Source organism: Thamnophis sirtalis, unplaced genomic scaffold (genome assembly GCF_051295495.1).
Source record: "Thamnophis sirtalis isolate CommonGarterSnake01/CBP01778 unplaced genomic scaffold, rThaSir2_p1.2 scaffold_1, whole genome shotgun sequence".
Classification (NCBI taxonomy): Eukaryota; Metazoa; Chordata; class Lepidosauria; order Squamata; family Natricidae; genus Thamnophis; species Thamnophis sirtalis.
The window spans coordinates 9,276,037-9,304,010 of record NW_028261381.1 but is presented as its reverse complement, the minus strand read 5'-3'; the positions used below and the strand labels follow the sequence as shown (position 1 = coordinate 9,304,010).

The 27,974-nt window shown below is 38.4% G+C and overlaps 2 protein-coding genes across 2 annotated transcripts; one reads left to right on the top strand and one right to left on the bottom strand.

Moving 5' to 3' along the window:
* COQ10B (coenzyme Q10B) lies at positions 1 to 13,920 on the top strand. Its single transcript, XM_087707517.1, has 5 exons — positions 1 to 159; positions 4,655 to 4,804; positions 6,487 to 6,679; positions 10,382 to 10,483; positions 12,231 to 13,920. The coding sequence occupies exons 1-5, from the start codon at positions 83 to 85 to the stop codon at positions 12,396 to 12,398; spliced, it is 690 nt and encodes a 229-aa protein (XP_087563643.1). The 5' UTR covers positions 1 to 82; the 3' UTR covers positions 12,399 to 13,920.
* Positions 13,778 to 27,968, bottom strand: HSPD1 (heat shock protein family D (Hsp60) member 1). Its single transcript, XM_087707505.1, has 12 exons — positions 27,828 to 27,968; positions 25,527 to 25,702; positions 23,932 to 24,184; positions 22,858 to 22,940; positions 22,542 to 22,637; positions 22,091 to 22,184; positions 20,859 to 21,027; positions 18,773 to 18,872; positions 16,698 to 16,943; positions 14,986 to 15,160; positions 14,472 to 14,650; positions 13,778 to 14,383 (listed from the first exon to the last, which is right to left on the bottom strand). The coding sequence occupies exons 2-12, from the start codon at positions 25,698 to 25,700 to the stop codon at positions 14,234 to 14,236; spliced, it is 1,719 nt and encodes a 572-aa protein (XP_087563631.1). The 5' UTR covers positions 25,701 to 25,702; positions 27,828 to 27,968; the 3' UTR covers positions 13,778 to 14,233.
* Positions 27,969 to 27,974: the final 6 nt, after the last annotated feature.

Sequence of the window (27,974 nt, the reverse complement as noted above, 5' to 3'; positions counted from 1 at the left end):
GCGGCGGCGGCGGCTGAGGGAGAGGGAGCCAGAATAGGATGGGGCACTGAGGGAGTCTGGAGGCGCCGCGGGAAGTCGAATAATGGCGCGGAGCAGTCGGGCTCTCGGCAGGGCTCTGGTGGAGAGGTTGGCAGTGCCTTCGCGTAGAGTAGCCCTCAGGTACGGCGAGAAGGGGAGCTCAGGTTGTCTGGAGACCCCCCCACCCCAAAGCCGTCACTTTTCTCTGCTCGGGCAGGAAAGTTTGCTAGGCGTCCGGTAGATTTGAGCGGGCGGCTAAACGGGTCTGCCGCCAACCGACTCCGCCGTCGTCGGAGGTTTCCGACGCTCCTTTCCCTGGTCACGAGCGCCGAGGGTGGTTCCCGTCGCCTTCGCTTTTTTTTTCCCTTCCCCGCCCGTCACTGTTCGGGAGTTTCCTGCCCGCTTCCATAGTCACACCGAGGCGCGGTTGCCTTCCTGGGGCTTCGTCCACCGGCTGGGAAAAGCCCCAGGACCCGCGATTGGGGAGCTCCCGATGAGCTTGATGCCCGGCTGGCTTTTGTGTCCCCCAATCATTAAGTGCCACCTTCACCCCTCTACCTAATTTTATCAACTTAATAGTCACCTTGATTGTAATGGGTGGTGGGTGGAATAGAAGTGACAAAAGGCTCCTGTTGTTTGCCATGACAGATTACTGTTAAAATGTACTAACATTAATAAACACTTTTGTAATAGAACAGATTGGATATCTCCTCTATCCCTGTGAGATTTGATTTCTCAATTAATTGTAGAACGCGTCAATGGTCTTATGGGGTAATCATCCATTTCTTAGTTCATTGTGCTCTTATTAGTATGCATGTGTCTCACAAATGTTGTAAAGGAAGTACATTATATATTTTAATGTATTATTTGCATGCTACGTTTAGTTCGCCATTTCATTGATAAAGAGCCAATTCCCTCTTCCCTAAGTCTTCTAAGTTTGATCTGGTCCAAATTATGTGTCTATCTTTTTTTTTCATTGATAAAGAGCCAATTCCCTCTTCCCTAAGTCTTCTAAGTTTGATCTGGTCCAAATTATGTGTCTATCTTTTTTTTCATTGATAAAGAGCCAATTCCCTCTTCCCTAAGTCTTCTAAGTTTGATCTGGTCCAAATTATGTGTCTTTTTTTTCATTGATAAAGAGCCAATTCCCTCTTCCCTAAGTCTTCTAAGTTTGATCTGGTCCAAATTATGTGTCTGTCTTTTTTTTCATTGATAAAGAGCCAATTCCCTCTTCCCTAAGTCTTCTAAGTTTGATCTGGTCCAAATTATGTGTCTGTCTTTTTTTTTTGTAAAGTTCTTTTCTTTTTACTTCTTTCAATCCAATTACCTATGAAGTACCTGGCTATCTGTTGACTTACACTTGTGTATTGTGGCGTGCTATCAACAGTATTCTAAAGCAGAATAAATACATAATATTGTCCTTCAGCTCTTGCTCTTTGGAGCCATTTAATGCCTTCATATTTTTTCTGAAACTTCAGACATATTTTAAAAACTTTATCCACCCTTCAAATCCCAGGCTTGAAAATGATAAAGAATATATTAGAAAATGCATACTTTCTGTCAAAGGAAATAATTCATATTGAACAGTGTTATATTTGAAAGAAGTAAAGGAAGTAAAGAAGTAGGTATTATAAGTGCCTTGGTTAAGAGCAGGTACTTAACTGTGTGTTAGCTAGTCAACCATCAAGAGAATGACATCAAATTGAATTTTTGTGATATTTATTACTAGGAATACAGTGTCAAAAGTTACATCTCTTAAGTTTCTCTCTTATGTGTAACTTTTTGTTTTGTTTTGCTGTTTCCATTTAACATGTAATTAGGAACTGTAAGCCATTGAGAAAGTGTTGGCATAATCTTTAGACTTTCCATGCACTTCTAAATGAATAGCATAGGGAATAGGGCTTTTCTTATTGGAGAAACAAGTATTGTATGCCTTTTCTTACATATGATATTACTCTAAAAGGGCTATTGGACACATTCAATATATGGTGGTTGCTCCTGATGTTATACTTATAAACCCTTCTATAAATTATTTCATATATGCTAAGTCTCACTTTGCTCTCTGTCAGTTGTATGTATTATTAGGTAGACCAGTTGGTAGGGAAAACATTGTGTAATGCTCTCCATTGAAATATCTGACAATCTGTAATTCAGTATGCAAATTTAATCTGGAGTATTCTTTTGAGCCTGGCAATGATTAATCATTTTAACAATTGAAGAAAAATATTAGTTTTAATCACGCTTTCTCACTTGCTTTCCTTATACTTGTTAATTTATTATTTATTATTTATTTATTATTTATTTATTAATCATAATACTTTGGGGAATAAGTCCTAAAACCTATCTAGAACCTTGAAAAAAAATCACACATAAAAAATACCTTAGCAAAGTAAAGCTGCAATTCTTTCCATATCAGATTATTCTGGTAAAATGGGAAAAGTTTGCTAATTTGCAAGTCTTTATCAAAGTAAAGATGTTTCCTTACTCATATCACTTGTGTTTTGATTGATGAAGGCATGGATGTTCCAATTTTCTCAAGGTCTTATCTGTACATAAAATGTTGTATTAATCTCTCCATTAGGTATTTCTCATCTCAGCACAAAGTTTGGAAAACACAGTGATTGTCTTGAAGAACAAAATTTTATTTTTTGCATTGTTTGCAAAATTAAAAGACTGTGATATTTCAGATATTCATGGTTTATGTTTTAGAATGGCAAAATACAATAATTGATATTTTGAGAATGTTATTTTATATCTGATCCTAGAATATACCCTACTTTCTGATTTTTACTGAGCAACTTAAGTCTCAGTAATTCTGTATTGTTCTTCTTCTATCTACTACTGCTTTGTGCATTGGCACACATGAAGACAGTAATGACCTTCACTTTTCCTGTGTTTCCGGTAATTCATAACTTAATATATTTTATATACATATGAAAGACAAAGTTTAAAACAATCTACTACAATCAGAATTGGGATACTACATGCTTGAATTAAAGATGAATAAAGTATAAAACTCACATTTTCTTTTACATTGCAGTATTTAAAAACTTCTATCCTAGTCATATTTATATCTACAAATGTGATTTATAGGTTTAACTAGTATTTTATGTTTGGATAACAGCAGTGAGCTGCATGCAATCACTTGTTTATTGCTTTGATACCCAGACGGGTATCAAAAGTGAACAAGCAGCCCTAAAAAGGGCACTTAATGCCCCTCCACCAGAGATATTATTTCTTCCTAAACATCCCACACACCTTCTTAAACTAGACAGTCACCTACATTTTCAATCATTAGAATCACATATCTTCAGTTAAATGTAAATGGTTCTTGCTACTTTTAATGTATCTGTATATTTACAGCTAACATGATACAAACATAACGTCATATAATCATCATATGATGACATTATTTTTCCAAAACTGACACTTGAGATACAATGAAGGATAGGGTGAACATTTCCTACTAAATATATCCCTCTTTCTACTGCAAAAATTTCCTCCTTTTTATTTATAAATTATAATTCATAATCTCGGAAGCAGAAAAATACATTTTATTCTTTGGCATGCTTATTTGTGGTATGCTTACATTTGATCAAGAAATACATCCTTTAATCTCCTACATCGCTAATTGAGGAAGGTCAAGTCCATTTTTAACTTCTGTTATGACTTCTTGATTCTAATGTTACAGTTCAGATTGATCAAGACTTTTGTGATTGAAAATAAAACTTTAGCCTTTGATTTAGTTAATAAGAGTTTCACAACTTCAATAACTGCAAAAATGAAACCCCTTTTAAATTTGCCTCCTTTAAAAACTGGCCTGACAAATTTATCAGATGTTCTGGTCAGTGTTATTTATGTTTAGAAATAGGACCCAAGCTGAAAAATGTGTTCTACTCCTGTTTTAAAGACATACAGTAACTATGGTAGTAGTGCCATTGCAGGAGCTGAACTTTTGGGTGGATATAGCATTTTATTATAAGATTACCATTAGCAAGAAATTGTTCATGCCTTCACCTCTGAATATAAAGTTAGCTAAATCTAAGCAAGCAGCATTTCTTACAATGTAGTATATGGCTATGGAAGAAAATGTTAACTGAACCAAATATTTATAATAGAAGACCCATGCCTTGTCGAATATGCTGATAAGTGCAAGAGACTATTTGAAAGGAAGAAAGCCTTAAAAAATATCACAGGTAGTCATCATTCTAACAGTTTGTATCTGCATACCTTATATTCTCACTGAAAACCTAAGACACTCCAAAAGAGAAACATAATGAAAAATGCTTTCAGCTTTCTGCTTAAGTTATGTTTTATAACTATAGAAGAAAGGCTGAATGTATTTGATTCTTGCCATCCTGACAGGAAACTTGCTTTTCAAATATATGAACCAAGTAGTGTGTGGCCTCAGATTGATTCAGAGCCAACTTTTAAGAGGGACAGCCTTTATATTGTACTGTTGCCAGGTTCTCTCATGACTGAGATATATTTAGCTTGTCCAAGGCATAAAAAGTTAACCTAATCCTGAGTCTGATTGTCCTTGTGTTACTCTTCATTTGTTTTCCCATCTTGTTGGCTCATCTATACTGTGTTAACCAGATGCCTGTTCTGATAAAAAATATTTAAATCATTCCAGGCATTTGACTTCTTGGGAAATATTGGTGAGCAAAACACCACTGCCACAGATACCAGCAAAAAATTGTGCCTTTCCAAGAAGAACTTACTTCAACTTCACTGCACCATTCGTGAACAAAAGGAAAGAATATTCAGAAAGAAGAATTATAGGGTTTGTATAAGAAAAATACATTGTACCATTACACAGAAGTAGATACTAATGGATTGCATTGATGAAAACAATCCTTCTCATTTTCAATTGCCTTTGCTCACATTGTTTATATAGCTAAAATGTATGCTTATCTATTTCATTTTTGAATTTCACACTTTAATTTGAAATCATTTAAGCATTCCTTAAATTTTATTTAATTTTTTCCCCATTATATGCTGTTGTTAATCCACTCTGAGCAGTTTATGGTCCTACTATATATAAACAAGATTAAAGTTCACAGGATATAATTTTTAGGGCAGCTCTACATTTGCAGAAGCAAATACAGGATTTATAGTTCTTTGCTTACAACGTAATTCTAGTTTGATATCATCGTTAGTTATTTATGAATGGGATATATTGCTCTTTTCTTGAGATAATGATATAGTATGGCAGTATATATAGTGTAGTGTATTATCCCATACAATCAGTTAGCAATATATCTTGGGTAGGTTTGTCAACATTATTGAATCAGCTCCATCATATGATGTTGGAGAACGTGCTATGCTTTCTCCAGAGATTTATGTGAATGTATGTATAGCTCTATTGCATTAGGGATAACAGGACAGGAACTTAATAGTTCCAATTGGCCTACCTGGGAGGTATTTAGAACCTGATTAGAAGTTCTGACAGTTCTGCCCCACAGTGATATGATCACACTTCAGGCATTTGGAAACTGTGCTAGATTTACAACTATTTTAAGTGTCCCATGGTCACATAACTGTGTTTTAAAAGGTTTTGCCAAAAAGCGGAGTTAAAACATTGGTGCACTTAATGTCCACTCCCAAAAAGTTCATAAACTCAGTGCAGTCACATGACCAACCTGCTTTACGAACAAGTTACAAAATATGATGGACAAGCTATTAGCTCACAGATTATCTCTACTATTGATGTACTCTTCTGGTAACAGGTCAGGGTGCTGTCCACAACTCCTTTCAATATGTTGCCTGAGAGTCTCATACTGGCTTATGAAACTATAGTTTTAAAAGTTAATGCTTATTTACTATCTACTCTCAAATTCATTTTTAATGAGCTCTGAAGATTGGTTTGCAGTTCTTTAATCACTTTGGGGAATAAAAACAAAGACCATGTACAATAATGAGTTAAATTATGGCCCCAGTTGATTGCTATTCTCTTTAATCAAAGAAGATGTACTATTTAACTATTGTATCTTTTTATTAAAAGTTTTTACCCTTTTCAAGGAAGTCAAACAGTTTGCAAAAGTTTTGACTACCAGCTTCTATTTACTTCTCATCCAATATATTTAACTTTTAGAATTAAAATACCCTAAATAATCCTTAATATCCTTGTGTTATAAGGAAATAGTCAAGGCTGAGAGGAGGTATGATTAAAATAAGGATTCTTTTAAAGGCCAGAATTGTATACACAAGATTACATTGGCTTCTGCTAAATCCATTGGGACTAAGTCTTGTGCAGAGGAAAAGTATGAACAGTTTCAGAGCAATTAAATACTGGAGTGACAGGCAGGATTGTGTCCTTGAAGTACAACCTTGTGTGAGGAAGCTAGCTGAAATTCCATATTTGTTTGAAGAATGATTGGAACAGTAAAGGGGAGGAGAGAAATAAAATATATTTTAACTACATATCTCTAATAATTGTATTTTCCATTTTGCATTATTTACTAGGTATTCTATGCAAGAAATGTATGACGTGGTAGCTGTTGTAAGCGAATACAAGAACTTTGTTCCTTGGTGCAAAAAATCAGACGTATTATCCAAACGTACAGGATACTGCAAAGCTAAATTAGAAGTAGGATTTCCTCCTGTGTTGGAAAGATACACATCAGTTATTACACTAGTCAGACCTCACTTGGTTAAGGTAATGCTTATTTGTTGTTATATGTAACTCCAAGTGTTCCCAATAGGGGATCTTGTCTAGCCATAATACCGAGAAATCTTGGGCTGGCTCTCCCTCTGATTACTCTTCTCCTTGTAAATCTGGATATAGCTTATTGCTTGGGAAGATATTTGGATGTAGGTAACTAGCACTAAACTGGAAAAGGATGTGGAGGGAAAGCTCTAAAAGCAAGTCTGTTCTAAACAGTAAACAGTATACCTATTCAGTGTATAAGTAGTTTATTTATTTAAATTTTTAAAATGCTCAATAGTCAAAACTCTCCGAGTGTTTTACACCCAAAAAAGAGAAAGTATACAATTTGAGTTACTACATATCCAATCAAATCAAATACTACATAAATGCACTGTATACTCCTAGTAGCAGTAAGGGGGTCATAACCTTGTAAAACAAGGTGAATTAATACATGTTAAAATATAATTAAAATGTTTTAAAAGCCTGTGAAAATAAAATGGTCCTCACTTAGCACTGGAACAACACGAATGCCAGTTGAGTCTACCTGGGGAAACAGACTCAGAAATTGCCCTCCCTGGTAAAAACCCATCTTTCCTCTTTTTTTGGGGGGGGGGGGGGTCTGGAGGGCCTCAGAAAATCTTAAGGCCCAATATAGGTACATACTAGAGAAAGTGCTCCTTCAGATAATCAGATCCAAAGCCTTGAAGTCTTTAAAGGTATTTTGCATTCGATCTAGAAATATACTGATAAGTCAGTGTAGACGATGAAATATTGGCGTAATATATTCATATCAGCCAGTCGCAGTGAATAGTCTAGCCACCCTAATGTTGAACCAAGTGAAGTTTCCAGACTGTTTTCAAAAGTAGCTGCACATACAGTGCTTTGCAATAATCCAACAAAAAAGTTACCAGAGCATTGCAAGGCTGTTTGGAAAAGGTCAGTTGATCATTCAGCCAAAGCTGTTGAAAGGCACTCTGTTCAAGCGAGGCCCCTGGGGCTTCTGACAATAATAGATCAAGAATCACCTCCAAACTGCAAATATGCTCCTTTAGGGTGAATGTGGATCTCTCCAGGCCAATCAGGGCACCACCCACTTGGATAGAATCACCATCAACAAATCTTGCCTGGATTGAGTCTCAGTTTATTGACTCTCATCCACTCCTTTACCCTGTCCAAACAATTAACTTTCCTAGAGGAAAAGGAGAGGCAGAGTTGGGTATCTCCATGTATTGATGGCATCTCAATCTCAATGGATGACCTATTCTAATGGTTTCGTATATATGTTAAAGATTAGCAGCTAAAATGGAGCCTTGAGGGACTATATAGCCCAAGTGTGATAATGCAGAATGGTAATTCCCCAGTGCTAGTTGGACATTCAAGTAGGAGTAGACCCCCATAGTACAGTGCTACTATATCCCACCTCAAATAACCTGTCTACGAGGATGCTGTAGTCCAGTGTTTTTCAACCTTGGCAACTTGAAGATGTCCGGACTTCAACTCCCAGAATTCCCCAGCCAGCATTCGCTGGCTGGGGAATTCTGGGAGTTGAAGTCCGGACATCTTCAAGTTGCCAAGGTTGAAAAACACTGCTGTAGTCAATAGCATTGAAAGCTTCTGTTTTATAGCCATGCCTGAAACCTACCTAAAAATCAAATCCATCCAAGAAAACCTAAAGTTTTAAATCTCCTGAATTTGCAAGTAGACTTTATTTTTCTTATACGAGGCTGGGTGGAAATGTCCTTTTAAACTCCCCTATATTGCTTGAAATTAAAGCAGAAAATCCAAATGCTTGAATGAATTGCAACAGTAGAACTACTGCAAGGTTCTTGCAATAGTCTAGTCATAGTTCTTATTCCTTGGTCTCTCAACTTCAGCAGTTAGATCCAGAATAGCAATAGCAATATATACCATTCCGTGGTGCTTTATAGCGCACTCTGGGCCGTTTACAGTGTCAACAGATTGCTCCCAACAATCTGGGTCATCATTTTATCAACCTCGGAAGAACAGAAGGCTGAGTCAAGCTCTAGCCTGTGAGGATCGAACTGCAAACTGTGGGCAGTTAGCCTGCAACAAAATGGGACAACTTGCCATGGCCAACTCATCATGGGACAATAATTCAATTTAATTATTTAAAATAATCAAAACATTTTCATTTTTGATATTCATTTCATTTTGTCCCTCCTTTTGCATCCCTTCTTTAATGATTCTGTTCCATCATGTCTGATATTTATGTAACTCTTACCCCATAGCGAGTTGGCCATGGAAAATTGGCTGTGTCCTAGACCTGCCTAGAATGCTGCATTCTAACCAATGCTCCAGAATAGCTTTTGTCGTGCCGAGATCATGCCATAACATACCTACCAAATTTATGCAAATAGTTTACACGTAATTTTTCACTCACATACCTTATGTGTGAGGTGATGGCAAACCTCTCTGTGGGCACATGCACCATCGCCAACTGCTTTTCTGTGTTCTGGTGCGCGCTGGCCATCTGGTCTTTGCGCGAAGACCAACTGGTCAGTATGCATGCACGCACGCACGGGAACCCGGAAGAGCAGTTGGCCGCCATGCACATGCGCACAGCCAGCTGCTCTCTTCTGGGTTCCAGCACTCTGACGTACACCCACACGCTCCAGTTTCAGCACTTAGTGGCGAAAAGGTTAGCCATCACTGCCTTAGACTATCATTGTTGAGATTATGCAACAGTTCCTCTTAAAACTATACATTAAATATTACCAGGAGTACCTCGCTTTAATTCTGCCAAGCCAATACAGTTCCTATAAAGTATAAATAATAATAATTATTTTTTTAAAAAAGCTATAAAGATCTGAATGATTCTTCAATTCTACAACTCTGAAGCTATCTAAAAGTGGCTTATAAGAAAGTAAACTTTTATCTTGTTTCCTAACTTGTCAATCTTCTTAAAGCCTCTCCCTTCCCAGTGTCATATTCTTCTTGTATAAGCTGGTATAATGACAGATACATTGCTGCATTATACCAGGTTAAACTAGTTCTGTTTGAATTTCTATTGTCTGCTGAAATTGGCACTGCTTTTGGATCATATCACTCCTATCTTAAGTACTGGTGCCAAGGGACTGAAGCTGGAAAATTCTTCCACCAGCTTTTTAGTACCCTTCTGTACTTGTTGAATATTTTCTATTTACCTCCAGGCTGTTTCTGTAATGCATACTTCAACTTATTTTGAGGCCCTGTTAAGATTAGGTTTTCCCCATAAAGTAATTGCTATAGTTGGGCCAACATGAAATAGATTTTTCAAAACCTGTCCTTCAGAAGATTTTTTTTAAAAAAGTCCCAGAGAGAAGAAATTAAAATAAACAAGGAAATTGAATGGACCTAGATTATATTTTCAAAGAAATTACCCATCTTCAAGTTGATTATTTTGCCAGTTGTTGGGTTAGTCTCTTTTACCCGAGAAAACACATTTGCAGAAGTGAAAAAATACTGTTGAGAAACAGTATGTTCAAAGGAAGCTAGATTATTCTAAGAGAAAACTCATTCATTTTGGAGTTTTTAAAATATTAATGTAATGTTCCTTTCAATTTTGCTCCATGCTGGGGAAAAAAAAAATCCTTGAGGTTATTGTGGTGATGATCATATAATATACAAAGTATCAAAGTTGAGACATTTTAAAAGTATGGGGTTCAAAGTTTTGTTTGCAATATACATTTACTTAATTTAAATTTTTCATAGGCATCCTGTACAGATGGGAAACTATTTAATCATCTGGAAACTGTGTGGCGCTTCAGTCCAGGAATTCCTGGCTATCAAAGGACATGTACCTTGGATTTTTCAGTAAGTAGCAAAATAACTCTTCTAAGCTATTGAGATCAGAGAAAAATGTATTTTTGAAACTATACCTGATTGCTGTATTGTCCTATATAAGTATTTTAAATATGTATTTTATTGTGCATGGTACAGAAGTGGCTTCCTTGGATAGAAAGAAAGTGACGAGACCAAAGTCATCCAGCTGGATATGTACCTAAGGCAAGACTAGACTAGAACTCATGAGCTCCCAGTTTCTGGCTTAGTACCTTAACCCAGTGTTTTTCAACCTTGGCAACTTGAAGATGTCTGGACTTCAACTCCCAGAATTCCCCAGCCAGCGAATGCTGGCTGGGGAATTCTGGGAGTTGAAGTCCAGACATCTTCAAGTTGCCAAGGTTGAAAAACACTGCCTTAACCACTCTGCCAGACTGGCTTTGTATAGTTCGCTTTTAATTATGATCGCAAAATTACTTTTGTGAACCATAATTTTTAGTTGCAGCAATCCAACTTTAATTAATTTGTTTTTAAGCAACGAAGAATGCTCATTTCCAAGCAATGTGTAATGTGCATGGAATAAATTATTCCACTAGCACTTGTAATTTCATTATCATTTCAATATTTTTATAGCATTTTATTCAAATAGTTTAGCTTTAGGTATTTTCAAGGTTTTTCCCTCAATATAGGTAGTTCTCAGTTACGGATAATTGAGACCATGACCATCGCTAAGTATATGCAAAATAATGTGGCTATACCACTTAGTGATGGCACTTAATTGCCATCATTAAGCAAATCCTGCACTATCATTAAGTGTGATGTCACATAGTTCTCATTTGCAACCTGCCAGCTTCCCCACTGATTTTGCTTGTTGGAAGCTTGCAAATGGCAATATTGGACTCATTCAATGCCATTGTAAATTCATATAGTCGCTGAATGAGTTTGTCATTAAACAAGGACTAACTTAGCTACCCTTAATGCTGTTGTATTGAACAGGAAATTGTCAGAACTGGCCAAATGATTGCCTATTATTGACAAAGGTTATTCTTTAGAATGTAGAAGACTAGTAAAACGCATCAGCGGACCAGTATACGTATTTATTTAAATATAATTAATTAGCCTTCTTATATGGAGATACGTTTCTTGGTTAGGTATTTTTAACTATGTGGCACTTTCGATTCTAAAGTAAAAAGGGTCCATATATGTGTGACCATATATAGGCATGCACATGATACCTGTTGGCACTTCCTTAGATTAAATGGTATTTAGGACTGGACTGCAAGACAGCTGTGTAACCCTAGAAAGCACAGCTGCTTTCAGTTACAGACAGGAGCTTTGGAATGCCCCCACCGTACCCAAAGGAGCACGAAGCATTTTGAATTGGAAATACATAGAACATAGCAAAACTAGAATGATTATGTGGGAGAAGGGATACAAAAGACAAAGTAATTAAGAAAGCATTGTATTGTGTGCAGACTACTATAACTGGGAAGTAAATTAATGTCACTGTTGAAAGTCCCGTGGTACTGATTTTGTCTATATATTGTTGAGCAGTACCACCCAATCTGAATGGCAATTAAGGTTAATGAAGATAAAATGATTCATGGCTAGAAAATTGTAATCTACAAATATTAGATTGAAATTGCAGAAAATGAGTGCCCAAATTTTCTTATGAACTTATAACTAGCCACTATTTCCCAATATGGGTAGATTAACATAAGAACAACTGCCTACTCATCTTAATCATTGAGGGGGACTGATAATTTGTTTTCCTTTACAGATTTCTTTTGAGTTTCGCTCCCTTCTGCATTCTCAACTTGCCACATTGTTCTTTGATGAAGTCGTTAAACAGATGGTAGCTGCATTTGAAAGAAGAGCAGGCAAGCTCTATGGTCCAGAAACTACAATACCTCGAGAGTTAATGCTCCATGAAGTGCATCATACATAAAGTAGTTTTGACATTTCTTGGGACACCATCTTCACATGAGAGATGTTTTTCTCATGCGGGCTTCCAATTACATGGGGCATTTTTTGCCAATTATGTATAATACTACTGTATAAAACATGCATGCAAGATGCAGGTGTACATAGACGCTTCAGTCAAGTGCAATTCTAAGGTGCTGGTAAGTTCACTGAGTGGCAGCTACATTTACAATGGCCTCCCCTCATCTTTTCAGCGTGTATAAAACTCAGCACTGTTACCAGATCTATAGCCTTATTTTGACAAAATGTTTAATATTTACTATTGAAATCAAGGTTAAGTTATTATTTTAAATGCATATTTAAGTTATTTTTAGTATTCAAAACTAGCTTTTAACAAGCAGTGTGCATTTCTATAAACAAGAGTTTTTGTAGTGCATAAACTTTAGTAAACAAACTTAATATGCAGTATTTTAGTAAGTTGTATGAATCCTACAGAAAGGGCTCAGATTCATCAGTACATTATTTAATATGGTACTGTAGTAAACTGTTGCAAGGTTCCAACAGGTAACTACCTATACTAGGGGGTCTTCTATGAATAATCATGAATTCTAGCTTTAAAAAACGTTCCAGTTAATGACAAACCATAATGCCTGGGGGGGTTTATGGCTCTCTCCTACCAGCAGAACTGACAGTGCTAACAAAGCACATTCCCCACCTTCCTCCATAGTTGGAAAACAAATTAGGAATAAACAGGAAAAAGAATACCACTGTTTGCCAGAGTTGGCTTCTGTAACTTTGGCATTAACTATAGTTTAAGTTAAAACAGTGTATTTGTTATATATTGCTGTACTCACCACTTGTAATAGTTTGATGGTTCTAGCTTGATTCATAAACATACTATTTGCCCTATGACTATTTTTGATACTATACACTCCTCTCATTTTTTATTTTCATAAATGTGAGAGTACTGTAATCTATGGTCAGCTGTATTCCTTACTACAAACTGTTTCGCAATGGTCATAAGCCCCATCATCAAATTAAACTCTCTGGAGCCTTAATCATGAAAAATGGTTACTCAGGCAAGAAAAGTTTGTAGATCAAATTGAAGTACAGCTGGATTCTAAATGGCTTCAGTGCAGTTCTAATTTCAGTCACAATGTTATCAAAACTGTTTTGTACTAGAAAGGCAGCTCAATCACTCTGCTTTCTGTTTTCATGTAGTTGAAGAAAAATAACTTGACAACTATTTTATATGAAAGTTTTAACTTTTGAAAAATAACCTTTCCTTGAAAAATAAGACTTTAATAATTAGTTATTGTAGTTGGCTATGAAATCCAAAAAATATTGTCTTGGAAACTTGGGATGAACAGATTATGTTGTGAATAAGTTAATACATACCATACCTTAGAGCAATTGTTTTATTACATAAAGTTTGTCACATAATTGTATATTTGTCTACTTTGTACACAATTTTATTCAGTCTTGCACACAATGACTTCTGCATTTTTTAGTGACAGCAGGCACCAATAAAGTCTTATTTAGCAGAATTGCAAGTGCTTCAACTGGTTTTAAGTTCAGAGCACAAGATTGGTACATGGATCTGCGCCCAATATCAGGAATGTACAAATGTCTTTATTCAAAGTACAAAATAAATTATCTGTAGGCATGGACAATGACTGTAAACAATCATACAACTGAAATGCAGTAACTGAATGTTACAGTGATTTTCTTTTCTTTTTTTTTAAAACACAGACCCTTTTCTGCAGTCACTATCCATCTTTTCTGACTCTGACCCAAGGTTCTCTTAAACTATCAAGTCATGCATTGTAGTTCATGATACACATCCATGTAGCCTAGGCGTTAGAACATACCGCCTCCCATTCCTCCCCCCATTCCTCCCATAGCAGCAGCAGCATCCTTCTCTTCTTTGGGGATTTCAGTTACAACGGCTTCAGCGGTAGATAAAAGGGAAGCTACTCCTGCAGCATCCATCAGCGCTGTTCTCACAACCTATGAATGGATTAAGAGCATGCTGTAAAAGATGGAAACACTATCTAAGAGCACCATCCCAGAATCATTGGGAAAATTTGGTATTTACCTTTGTTGGGTCAATAATGCCTTTTTCTACCATGTTCACGAAGTCACCAAGCATTGCATCATAACCGATCTCAGACGAGCTTTGCATGATTTTCTCAACAATCAGTGATCCTTCAACTCCTGCATTCTTGGCAATAGTCATAGCTGGAATTTTCAGTGTTCTTCTTATAATCTCTATGCCTAAAATGAATGAGTTCTGGTTATTATAAAAACGGAACTACACTAATTTCACTGCTGATGATGGAACCAACATTGACCGTTATTCAGATACATTGCCTATCTTTCCAAATGAAGACTTCCGAGTATAAAATTTCCAGTCTGTACCTGGAAGTTAATTTTGTAAGATCCTTTCATCTGTTTTCCAGCTCTCAACAAGTTCTGCGATAGTTGAAGTAAATTTCTGAAGGTGAGAAAAGACAGCTACACGGGGGAGAAGAGAGCGCACTATAGGAAATTTGGAAGTTACTTAAAATCTTAAGTGTCCAAGTAAGTGCTAGTAACTGGTATTAACTTACCAGTTTTCTGATCTTCATTGACTGGAGTCAAAGCATCCAATGCTGGAATACAACGGAGCAACGCACAGCCACCACCTAGGACTATGCCTTCTTCTACAGCAGCACGAGTGGCATTCAGGGCATCAGTGACTCTGTCTTTCTTCTCGTTAACTTCAATATCACTTGTTCCTCCAACCTAAGAAAAATCCCTAATTATTAAGTCCTTAACAGGTAGTTGTTGACATGCAACTGTACTGGAGCCCCCCCATCATGGTCATTTTGTTAAAACAGTCGAAGTGGCCAGTCATCTGACTAATACAATTTTCCTTTTTTTGTGGTGGTCATTAAGCTAACCAAGAGTTTGTTATGGTGTGGGTTTGCGCAGAAAATGAGGTGGCGCAGTGGTTAAATGCAGCACTGCAGGCTACTTCAGCTGACTGCAGTTCTGCAGTTCAAATCTCACCGGCTCAGGGTTGACTCAGCCTTCCATCCTTCCGAGGTGGGTAAAATGAGGACCCGGATTGTTGTTGGGGGCAATATGCTGACTCTGTAAACCGCTTAGAGAGGGCTGAAAGCCCTATGAAGTGGTATATAAGTCTAACTGTTATTACTATTGCTATTCAGCAAAACTATAAGTCAGTAAGGCAACCTCTGTGGTGGCACAGTGGCTAGAACACAGTCCTGCAAGCTACTTCTGCTGATTTCTGGTTTGGCAGTTTGATTCTGGCTGGCTCAAGGTTAATCGAGCATCCTTCCGAGGTTGGTGAAATGAGGACCTAGATTGCTGAGGGCAATATGCTGACACTAAACCGCTTAGGGCTGTAGCACTGTGAAGCAGCATATAAATCAAAATGCGATTGCTATGCTGCAAATGGCCATAAATGTAGCCATGTTACTGAATGCCCAAAGTCTGATCACATGACCACGAATAAGGCCTGACGGGTGGAACTTCGAATCTGGGTAATAAGTCCACTATTTTGGGTTGGTTGTAACAGGTTTGCTAAATGACTGCTCTGAAGTTGAGGGCTACTTGTACTTAGAAGTTATCTGCAAAATCCAGAAATCTGAACGACTCTGGGAAAGGCAACTTCTATGATTGGAATGCTGCTGTTCAAGAAATGTTACAGCTCCCTTTGACATAAAAACAACACCTAATCACACTAGTTATCAGTTCTGTGGTACGGTTAAGTATTTTACTACCGTTACCACTTAAGAAACTCCACCTTCTTCAGTTTTAAGAGATGCCTTAGGCCACAAATGAATATTGAGTTCAAGGAATCATTGCTGTCATGAACTACATTTGAGATGAGTGAAGTCTTCCTGCATGTTGTTACGTTTTCACAAGTCACTTTGAACAAATTTTTAAATCAACTATGCCCAACCCAGGGTCTTCTGGATATGATTGATCAGTGGTCTCCAACCTTGGCAACTTTAAGACCTGAGGACTCCAACTTCCAGAGTTGAGGCTGAGGAACTCTGGGAGTTGAAGTCCACAGGTCTTAAAGTTGCCAAGGTTGGAGACCACTGAGCTAGATAGTTAATCTCTCGTGGATCTTACACTAGGCTGTAGTGTTAATCAAATCCCAAGCATGCTGAAGCCATTTATACTCCTCCTATTGATTTATTAAATTTGCATGTGCCAAGTTAAAACAAAGTAGGCCAAATCACCATAAAAAGATGAAATTACATTAACTTGATTTTTACCCAGACGGAAAAGGTCACAGCACACCTACTTTTAATACAGCTACTCCATCAGAAAGCTTAGCCAGGCGCTCGTTCAGCTTCTCTTTTTCATATTCACTTGTTGTGGTTTCCAGTTGTTCAATTATTTCTTGAATCCGTTTTTCAATCTGAGTCTTGTCACCTTTGCCTTTAAGCAATAAGCAGTCATCTTTGGTTACAATGACTTCTCCAACTTTACCAAAGTCGTGAGGCTGAACATCTTCCAGATTTATACTTAAACCTTCCTCGCCAAACACCTGAAATAGGTTACAAAGGTTTTTGTAGTTGCAATTGTATAACTGTTTAATAATCACTACTAAACAATCCCTCTTTATTTGCTTCATTAAGATTTCTTCAGTACTCCTATCTAAAAGTTTCTCCCAAATTAAAGACATTTAACTACATGTCATATAATCATTTACAGCCCAGGCACTTCAACAGGGTACATTTTTTCAACCTATATAGCTCAGACAAAATTATTAGTTTCATGCTTGCACGTTGAAGAACCCACACAGGCTTCAGTGTTATCAGTTCAGAGTTGCGGTTCACCCACAAAAGGGCGAATGACAAAAGCGCGCCTGACTAAACCGCGGTGACAAAACCACGAGTTCTAAAGCGCGCCGACAGAAGCGCGCTCTAACCCTAACCCTTAACTTAAATCGCGCTTCTGTTGGTGCGCTGATGACATCGCGGTTTTAGCGCCGCGGTTTTGTCATGCACGCATTTGTCGGGTCACGCAGAGTTGCAGCAGAGCATACACTGGCTCCTACTTCACAACAAGAAAAGCCCTTTACTTGCAAAGTAGATAGTTGGTTTTGATTGTTTCTGAGTGCTTTCAAGTCAGTGTTGACTCCTGGCTACTGCCTGGACAAGTCCCTGCAGTTTTCTAGCAAGATTTTTTTTAGGAATAGTTCACCCTTGCTCTCTTCTTGGGACTGTGAGCGAGTGACTGGCCCAAAGTTGGCTTGCGTAAGAGAGAACTAGAACTAAAATCTTCTGGTTTCTACCCTAATGCTTTTAACCACCCCCCCCCCAAACATGGGTTTTCTATAAGCTAGATAGCTGGTTCCACCACAAAACTGCGGACGACAAAATCGCGCTCGATGAAAGCGCGTATGTGACATCATCACAGCGCGACGAAAACATCGCGCTGTGATCGATAAATGTAAAAATAAAGCGAAAACCTTACCCTAACCCCCCCAAACCTAACCCTAACCCTTAACCTAATGCTAAACCTAACACTAACCCTTAACCTAACGCTAAACGTAACCCTAACGCTCTAAACCTAACCTTAACCCTTAACCTAACCCTAACCCTTACCTTTATCTGAATCGGCGTGCTTTAATTTTATTTTTATTTCAATTTTTAATTTTTTTCGTCGCGCTGTGATGACGTCAAATGCGCGCTTTCGTCGAGCGCGGTTTTGACGGGTCACGAGATAGCTGACCTTAAAATGATGGGGCCCATTTATACCATTGCATGAACTGAGCACCCGCGGTTTAAATCTCAACGTACATGACCTTGTAGACCTAACACTTTTGTCTACGAGGAAGTTCAAAATTTCCATTGCTAAGCAAGACAGTTAAGTGTGTTTTGCCCCATTTTGCGACCTTTCTTGCCACAGTTGTTACGTTAGTAACATATCAAGTGAATCTGGCTTCCCCACTGACTTTGTCAGAGGACCGCAAAAATGAATCACATGACCCCCGACACAGTTACTGTCTTAAATACATGCCAATGTGCCAAGGACAAGCATCTGAATTTTGATCACGTGACCATGGGCACAATTGTAATGTGAAGAATGGTCATCAGTTACTCTTTTCATTACCATTTGAAAAGTCATTAAGTGAATGGTCTTAAGTTGAAGACTCCCTGTAGTATATTCACCTCTAGTCTGCTTTGGCATAAAACACCTTCCCAAATTCTCCTTTGATATAAATAAGGAGCAAATATTGCAATAAGTCAAGTATATAATAAAAGTAGGTTAGAATCCTACATCTCTAGATATGGTACAAATACAGATGTGTCAATTTTGCATTAATGCTGCCAATTTTCTGCTTTTCATTTCTTTTTAGGTTTTACTTACAGCGCCACCAGTAGCAATTGCCATATCCTTAAGTTGATTTTTTCTATTGTCACCAAACCCAGGTGCTTTTACTGCAACAACCTGCAGGCCAACCTTCAATCTGAGAAAGAAAATCAATAAGCGCTGTGCACTTTAAATCTGAAATCTTTTTAATACTTCTTAGTCCAAGATACCTCAACATACAATTTTAATTAGAACTTATTTTAATATGACAATTTAACTGAACCGATTGGACATTGTTTACAGACCCAAATAACCTGTGATATAAACTGCATTCCTGATTTCCAGTAAAGATCCAGTTTCCCTTCCCGAGAAACTTTTTAGACCAGTTCTTAACCTTCTTGTCCTATGGACAAAAGTCTGGGAAAACCTATAGACCAGTGTTTCTCAACCTTGGCGACTTTCAGTCCTGTGGACTTCAACTCTCAGAATTCCCCAAGCCAGCTATGCTGGCTGAGGGATTCTGGGAGTTGAAGTCCAAAGGACTGAAAGTTGCCAAGGTTGAGAAACACTGCTATAGACCCTTTCTCAAAATGTATTTAAAATAAAATCCATACAATAAATATTACCAATTATTCTGAAATATCTTTATTAAAATATTAAAAAAACAACAGGAATATAACCAAGTAATCAAATGTGCTTTGATTGAAATCAATCATAAAATTATTCTTTTTAAGGATATAATTGTGAGATTTATTGAAGTTAACAAACATCTTAGGAATTTGAAAGCCATAAATTACGTAGGATAAAGAAATCATTTGTTTATTTGTATCCAGTTTTATTACTTTTATAAATAACTCAAAGCAGCAAACAAATCCAACACATCTTCCTCCTCCTGCTGCTTATTTCCCCCACAGCAATCCTGTGAGGTGAGTTGGGCCAAAATTGTTTAATGAATAACTAAATTTAAGGTAGAAATTGGTGAAGATAAAGTTGTAATTTTTCCCATCCACATTTGCGGATCCAGGTTAAAAACTTGTGCTTTAAAGGAATACCAATTTTGTTTAACTACAGATTACCATAAGTTTGCAGCATCAGTCTCAACTGCAAATAGCTAATCTTTCATTTTTTTGCATGGTAATACCAAAATCATAACTACTATACAGTTATCTTTACAGCTGCTATGTTTGTTTGTTTATTTCATTTGTATGCCGCCCTTTTCCCCAAGGGGACTCAGGGCGGCTCACAACTCAAACAAGGGAAGGGGGATACAGACAATTTGACAACAACACAAAACAATACATAATTTAAAAGCGCAACAATCATACCATTCGAGATAGGGGCAACGATTCTTTAGCCCCAGGCCTGTTGGAACAGCCAGGTTTTAAGGGCTTTGCGGAAGGCCTGGAGGGTGGTGAGGGTTCGAATCTCCACGGGGAGTTCATCCAGAGGGTCGGAGCAGCCACAGAGAAGGCTCTCCTCCGGGTAGTCGCCAGTCGACACTGGCCGGCGGATGGAATTCGGAGGAGGCCTAATCTGTGGGATCTAATCGGTCTGGTGGAGGTAATTGGCAGCAGGCGGTCTCTCAAGTACCCAGGTCTAATACCATGAAGGGCTTTATAAGTGACGACTAGCGCCTTGAAGCGTATCCGGAGACCAATAGGCAGTCAGTGCAGCTCGCGGAGGATAGGTGTTACGTGGGTGAACCGAGGTGCACCCATGATCGCTCGCGCGGCTGCATTCTGGACAAGCTGAAGTCGCCGAATACTCTTCAAGGGCTGCCCCATGTAGAGCACAAGTTATTTAACTGTCTTGTTAAAATAGCACATAATTGTTTCAGAATTCCTACCACTAATATCAAGAGCAGGGTTTCCCTGCTTGTCAGACAATAATGATTATCCTTGGGTTCTGTTCTATTACTGCAGGATAAAGTAAATATCATGCATGAACTTTTAGCACTTTGCTGTCCCCCACCCCCTTTTCAAAATCTGCTCCCAAATGCTTCCACTAACACAAACATATCACAAATTATTCTTCAAGGGAGACAACTTCCTTTGTTAAAGCTGATTGTATGAATGCAATTTCTTTTATTGAAAATATTTTGGAAAAAGTGCATTAAATACATACATACATACATCAAACCTACCTGTTTAGTACAAGTGTGCTGAGGGCTTCTCCATCTAGATCTTCAGCAATAATGACTAAAGGCTTACGGTGATTATTTGCAATTTCAAGAGCTGGTACTATGGATTGAACGGTGGAAATCTTCTTTTCACTGATTAAGAGATAAGCATCTTGGAATTCACATTTCTGTCCTGCAGAGGAACATAATAACAGAGCAGTGGCAACACATCTGGAGTCTGCAAGAGGCCCTCCAGTGGCAATTGTGAAACATGCACATTCAAATTCCATGCAAAGATGGATCCACAAAGCTATCTTGATTTTTACCTGAAAGAAAATTTCCATTATGGCACCCTGTAGAAATGCCGGGTTCACAATTACCACAATAGTTGTTATTGTTGCATGTATAGTCAGCTAGATGTCTAGACTGCATTCAGCATTTTTGTCCATGTATGGAGTCCTTTCTAATGACCTGGCATAGGCAGATATTGTTTTAATAATAATAAAGGCTTAACCTGCAAATGTAAACTGTTCCAAAAAGCCGCCTTTTGTAACCAATGGATGATTTTCTCAATGCCAAGGAGTTCAAGTGGTGCTCCAGATATAGATTGAAGAAAGCACCTATCACTATTGGTACTGCCTTTCCTTTCTTTTGCCGCAGTCATTCTCTTTTTATTTGCAAGTCTTTCTCTTTTGCATTTTCTCCAGTTTTTTTTCTCTCTTTTGCTATCTCCAGGTATTGCCATGTCCAGTATTCTGACTTTTTAAATCTGTCTTATTGACAGAATTGTTAAGTCTGGAAGGTTGCATGGCATGTACTTGTCGGTTTGAATTCTAAATCCCAGAACATTTTAGTTCCTTCATTTCATATTGTTTTGTTTATTGTATGTGGGAAATCTATAGTTAGATTAACAGTTTAAGGCTGATAAAAACTTAATACTAAAAGTGAAATGCATAATTAAAATACTAAAAAACTGAAAAGTTACATTCAGAGTATGACAAAAAGAGTACACTTTAACAATATACAATGTAATCATTTAACAGATTCCATACTTCCTTAGGATCCCCACGCCCAATATTAACAATATCTTGCCCAACTGAGGTCAAGATATTGCTACATTTTGTAGCAAAACATGCTTGAATACAAAAATAAATGAATAGGACCAGGGGAGGTCATGAATTAGTTTATTCCTATCATGAAAACAAAAAGACTGATGGATAAGAACAAGACATGTGGTTCAATTAATGGCATCTTACCTTTGGCTGTATTAATGAAGTAGGGAGAGATGTAGCCTCTATCAAACTTCATACCTTCAATGATTTCCAACTCATCGTTCAAAGTTTTTCCATCCTATTTTTTTGAAAGATTTGGAAAATTAACTAGTCTTGTTGGAAGTCAACCACACTTTCCTATTCACTGAGTAATTTAATTTAATTTATTAGATTTATAGGCCGCCCAATCCCGGAAGACTAGGAGTAAGAGGAAAATGCTCAATTTGTAATAATTGAAATTACCAAACCCAGTTTAATTTTGGTACATAACATATGCATCTTATTCCCCAATTTAAATCTTCTATTAACAAATACTATGAAGGCATCATAAACATCATACTTCGCTTTTCATTAGATGCTCTCAGTAAATCTTAAAATGCTATCGTAAAACAAACGTAATATAAGGAGCACAGGGTTTTATTTGTGCAACCCTTACCTTCACTGTAATAACCCCTTTCCGTCCAACCTTCTTCATGGCATCGGAGATTATGTTACCAATTTCTTTATCCCCATTTGCTGATATTGTGGCAACCTGCATAGATAAATTATATATTACATTCTCTAGGAAATTAAATACAAAATTCTCATTTTAAAAAGTTGGTAACATGACACCACACCACACATTTAAAGAGTATGTTTCCAAATTAGGAGATTTTATTAGGCATATTAAACAGTGTAGCCCAAATAATATAGCCATTTTTCAAAGCACGTTGGAAAACAGAATCAGTTGCTTGAGGCTGAGATGACATTACCTGAGCAATTTCTTCTGGCGTTGTGACTGGCTTGGACAATTTCTTCAATTCATTAATCACAGCCTCCACAGCAAGCATCACACCTGAAAAAACAAAAAGGTATTCATTTAAATAATCAACAGACCTAACAGTAAATAGATATTTAAGAGATATTGTCCTCACATTCTCCCCATATCAAAGTTATTATGGTAAAATCTCTCTCCCTGTTACATATACACAATTTTGTCTCAAATAAATAGACACCAGTCTATTACTATGACGACCATATTCAAATCTGTTACCCATTCAACATTATCCAGCACTGTAATAGTGAAGGGAAAATGGACATAGTCATTTAAGACAGCTGTATGGGAGGAAGAGTTTAGAAACAGTGCTGTATCAAGAGTCAAGAAATTTAAATCAGAGCCTCATACTCTTTATAACCGGTATGTAAATATTTGGGTTTGTATGACTCCAAATGATCTAGCTACAGTTAGATTACAATCCACACAATTATGAAAATATACAGCCGTGATGGTGAGCCTATGGTCCGTGTGCCACAGGTGGTACGCAGAGCCCTTCTGCAGGCACATGAGCCGTTGCCCAGCTCAGGTGCAAAGTGCATGCGTCTCCCGCCAGCCAACTGATTTTCAGGTCTCTGCCGCACATGCAGGAAATGTGCACACATGCTTCGGAGGCAGTGCACACACTCCACGCTCTGTTTTTGGTGCAAAGAGGCTTCAGGGAGGGCCTCCAGAGCCCGAGGGAGGCTGTTTTCATCCTCCTGGAGGCTTCAGTAAAGCTAAACATGAAAAACAGGACTCTCGGAAGATTTTGGCACACGATGACAAAAAGGTTAGCCATCACTGATACATAGAATACTTTATCAAGTATTCTATATATCAGTAACACCATGCACATATATATAGCAAGTAACATCATGCACAGATATCTATGTGTTTCACTTTTCCTTGATAATTATGGAAGCACTAACAAAAGTGGCCTATTTGGAAGCACTTTGAAAAATCAGTTTTGAATCAAGTCTGACTACACCTTCTTTTACCAAACTCGTATCGGAAAGAAGGTTCGTATTACCTCTTCTAATTTCCACTGGATTTGCTCCTTTACTGATCTTTTCAAATCCTTCCTTGGCAATTGAACGTGCCAATACGGTCGCAGTAGTTGTACCATCTCCTGCCTCTTCATTGGTGTTGTTGGCAACATCTTGAACTAGTCTTGCTCCAATGTTTTTGTACTTGTCCTTCAAATCAATGGCCTTGGCTACCGTCACACCATCTTTTGTCACCTTTGGGCTTCCCCAACTCTGTTCGATAATTACTGTTCTTCCCTGAAATAACATAGGAAGTTAAATCACTGGCCTGCAGAGCTTATATAAAATTTAGGTTCCATTCAGATCTCTTGATAATGATTCGACAATATTTTTTACAACAATTAATATACTAGTTTAAATGTTATTAAGACATACCAGAAAGGCATCATAATTAATTATGTCTTACTGTAGAATATGAAACAAAATATTTGGAACTCCCAAGTAAACAAGAGCTGGAAACATGCTAGCAGGGCTAAAGGTGAATCATATACCGATTTGAAGTTCAAACGGGAAAAAGTTATGCACAAAGTTATGCATCTGCAAATACAGTGTACAAAAATCAACTCACACACAAAAGAAGCCATGTCCAAGGAAATATGCAACAATACAGTCATACTAAGGAGTAAGTTTGTATTTGTTTAAAGGAGTATTTTTATTCAAAATGATTCACTTGACAATTTTATGTAGAAATAGTGACAAAATTGAGTCCGGTCACATAGAATTCCAGGCTCCATTGTGGTCATTACGTTGAGGGCTACTTATTACTGACCATACAACTGTATAGTTGGGCCTGCTGTTGATATTATAATCTGTTGTAATATAGTTCCTTGGTCACCCATGGCCCAGTGGATAACAGGGCATGCGCAGCCACGCTGAACCACAGGAAACAAACTCCATAACATCCTGATAGTTCATAACATAACATCCTGAGATGTGCCCTACCAATGACGCCCAGGATTTGACCATATATAGACAGAACTTCCCTGAGCAGTAGATTAGAAATTGTACTTTTACAGGTTGTTTTTAATCACATGCTGATTGCTCCTCCTGCCTTTGTCCTATCTCAATAAAAGGGGCTCTCAGACCCCCAATCTGGGTCGCTCCATCCCGAGAAAGACCGTGTCCGTGTCTTTTCTCCACATTGGCCTCATGGATGACCCATGGGAACATCACATTTGGTAGAAGAGGATGGATACTTCACTTTATACTAGAGCAATTCAGGGGGAGAATTTCACAAGGTTTTTAAAAAAAATTCATTTAATTAATTTGATATCAAGAATGCTAAATTTATACGGAATGTTGCATAATCTTGCTTGACAGCATATTCTAACATGCCACAGGGAAATACATTTCAAAACATTGTATAGAAAAGTGTTAATTAAAATGTAACTGGTACAATAAAAATGAAATGTATTTAAGTCCAGTGATTTCCACATAATGTATTTTATTTTCCTGCTGAAATTATACTGTCACTTCAGATAAATTAAGTCACAAAACTATTTTGGATTTTGCTCTTCATCAAATCAAGACACTTCACCACTAAACATCTGAAGAGTGCTGGACTTATTTGTTCCAATACCTTTGGTCCCATAGTGACAGCTACAGCATCAGCTAGAAGATCTACTCCCTGCAGCATAAGAGCTCTGGCTTCTGCTCCAAATTTCACATCTTTTGCATAGGCTCTTGTAAGGTGTGGGGCCAGAGCTCTGGATACCGGCCTTAGTTGACGTAGCACTGATGGTAAACGCAGCATTTCTATAAAAAATACATTGAAGAATGCAAGTCAATGTCAACATAATCAAGAATGAAAACAGATCATAATCATGCCTACTATATGCCAAAATATTCTTTCCTAAACTGATACACAACGGATATGCTGGGCCAGAAATTCCAAATTCATTCCCAACATGGTTTAGAAGAGTTGCACAATACGGTAAGTCTATGAGCAGTGACTCATCAAAATAGGATTGCCTTTTTAAAATGGCAAATAAATTATAGAACATATATAACTAGCAAGATCAATCACTACAGTAGGACTACTTATGCCAAATTCAATGCCCTTGAATTCAACTCACAGGTCACTACCATGAAAAGATATCACATATTGTCTTACGACTTTTTAAAGGATTATATATTGATATCCCAACTTAATTTTTAAAATATAAATAGGTGAACATTTCTTCATCCTATTTCCCCCACAACAACCTTGTGAGGTGGGCTGGGTTGAGAGAAGTGACTGGCCCAAAGTAAGCCTGATTTCATGTCTAAAGCCAAATTCATTCTCCTAGTTTCTAGCCTGATGCCTTAGTCACTAGAACAAAGTGGCTATTAAAGGATTTTTGAAAATGTATTTTATTGTCAACCAGGGAGATAGGAATATGGATTCAGGTGTTAATTCCAACAAATCTATTTAGTACTACTTAATAAAAGTCATTTTGGACCAGCACAATCAGTACTAGCGATACTGTGGCTCATCTACATAAAGCAAGTGGGCTGAAGCAGTTCATGGTTTATTTATTTATTACTTTCCATTATATGAATATTTTGTGTTTGAAACACCAGCAACCATTTTGTAAGAGTGCTCGTTAACATTCCTCAAAATGCCAAATCTAATGCAAAATCGTTGATAATCTGCTTTAAACCGTAATAATATACAATAGTCGCATCCTATCAGAAATCATTTTTTAAAAAGAAATACAGGAATGAATGATAAAGATATCGCTTGTTCCTCCCCTCCCATTTCATCTTGGAGCAAAATGCACTGGGAAACAGGCTTAAGGTGGTATCTATGGACTGGTATCAATTTAAAAGAACATCAAAGCATGAAAGGCAGCTTCTCGGCCACTATCATTAGAAAAAAACGCAAAGGGGGGGGGAGAAATAAAAGAAAAGACGGCGAGGGAAAGGAGAGAGTAAAGTCTACTAACAAATCAAGCGTATCTCACACGTGCTTCATTCATTTACCAGGTCGGAGGACAAGGTCAAAAGAGCAGCAGCGCCCCCTAGCCTTCGGACAGCGGTACTACAGTCCGTAAAACTTGCAGCTCACCAAACCTTTTGAAGTACCGAAGAAACTCGTGGGTGCATTCAGAAGACTCCCCTCCCCCTCCCTTATCTTCACGGGTGCGTGTTGTGTGTGTGTGTGAAGCATAGCAATTGCAGGCCGCTACCTTGAGATCCACCGTCTTTAAGGTTTGGCTGGGCTGCCTTAAGTCCCCTAGATCAGTGTTTCCCAACCTTGGCCACTTGAAGATGTCCAGACTTCAACTCCCAGAATTCCCCAGCCAGCATTCGCTGGCTGGGGAATTCTGGGAGTTGAAGTCCGGACATCTTCAAGTGGCCAAGGTTGGGAAACACTGCCCTAGATCCACTAACCTGACGCCCTCCAGCAGCAAAGGACTTGCCACCACCGCGTAGATCCGCTGGAAGCCGTTACCTAACCCCAGGGGAGTCTATAAACGCCGCCTGCGGACAGCGGGCCGGTCGGGGAAGGGCCAAGGCTGATCGAAATGCAACCGAGAATTCGGCGGGACTACGCACCAAGACTCACGATCCCCCCCCCCCGCCCGCTCCTGATCAGCCTGACCCGCAATCTAAGCCGCCCCGCCAGTCCTGCTGTTCCGCAGCCTTTGGCCTTTTGCAAGCCCTTTGGATGCCTCGGACTACAAATCCCATTTTTTGGAAGCGCACCAAAGTTGGAGGGGGTGGGTGGGCGAAAGGGGCAGGAGGATGACTGGCAGGCAAGCAAGCAGGGCGCTGGGTCATTCCGTCCGAACGGGAGAGGGACACGTGAAAGTTGCACGGATTCTCCCATTGGGTTTCCCCGCAGCCCTCCCCGGTCCTCCTCCATCCTCCTCCTGGCTCGGGTCCCCCGCTTTACCTGTGGTGGGCGCAGGCAACAGGCGAGATACCGCAGCACGAATGAAGGTGGCTCCTCTCGAGCACTCGCGGGGGCTGGAAGCAAGCGCGGCGCTCTCACCTCCCTTGCACTGCCCCACCTCCTTTCCCCCCACGTGAAAGGCTGGCG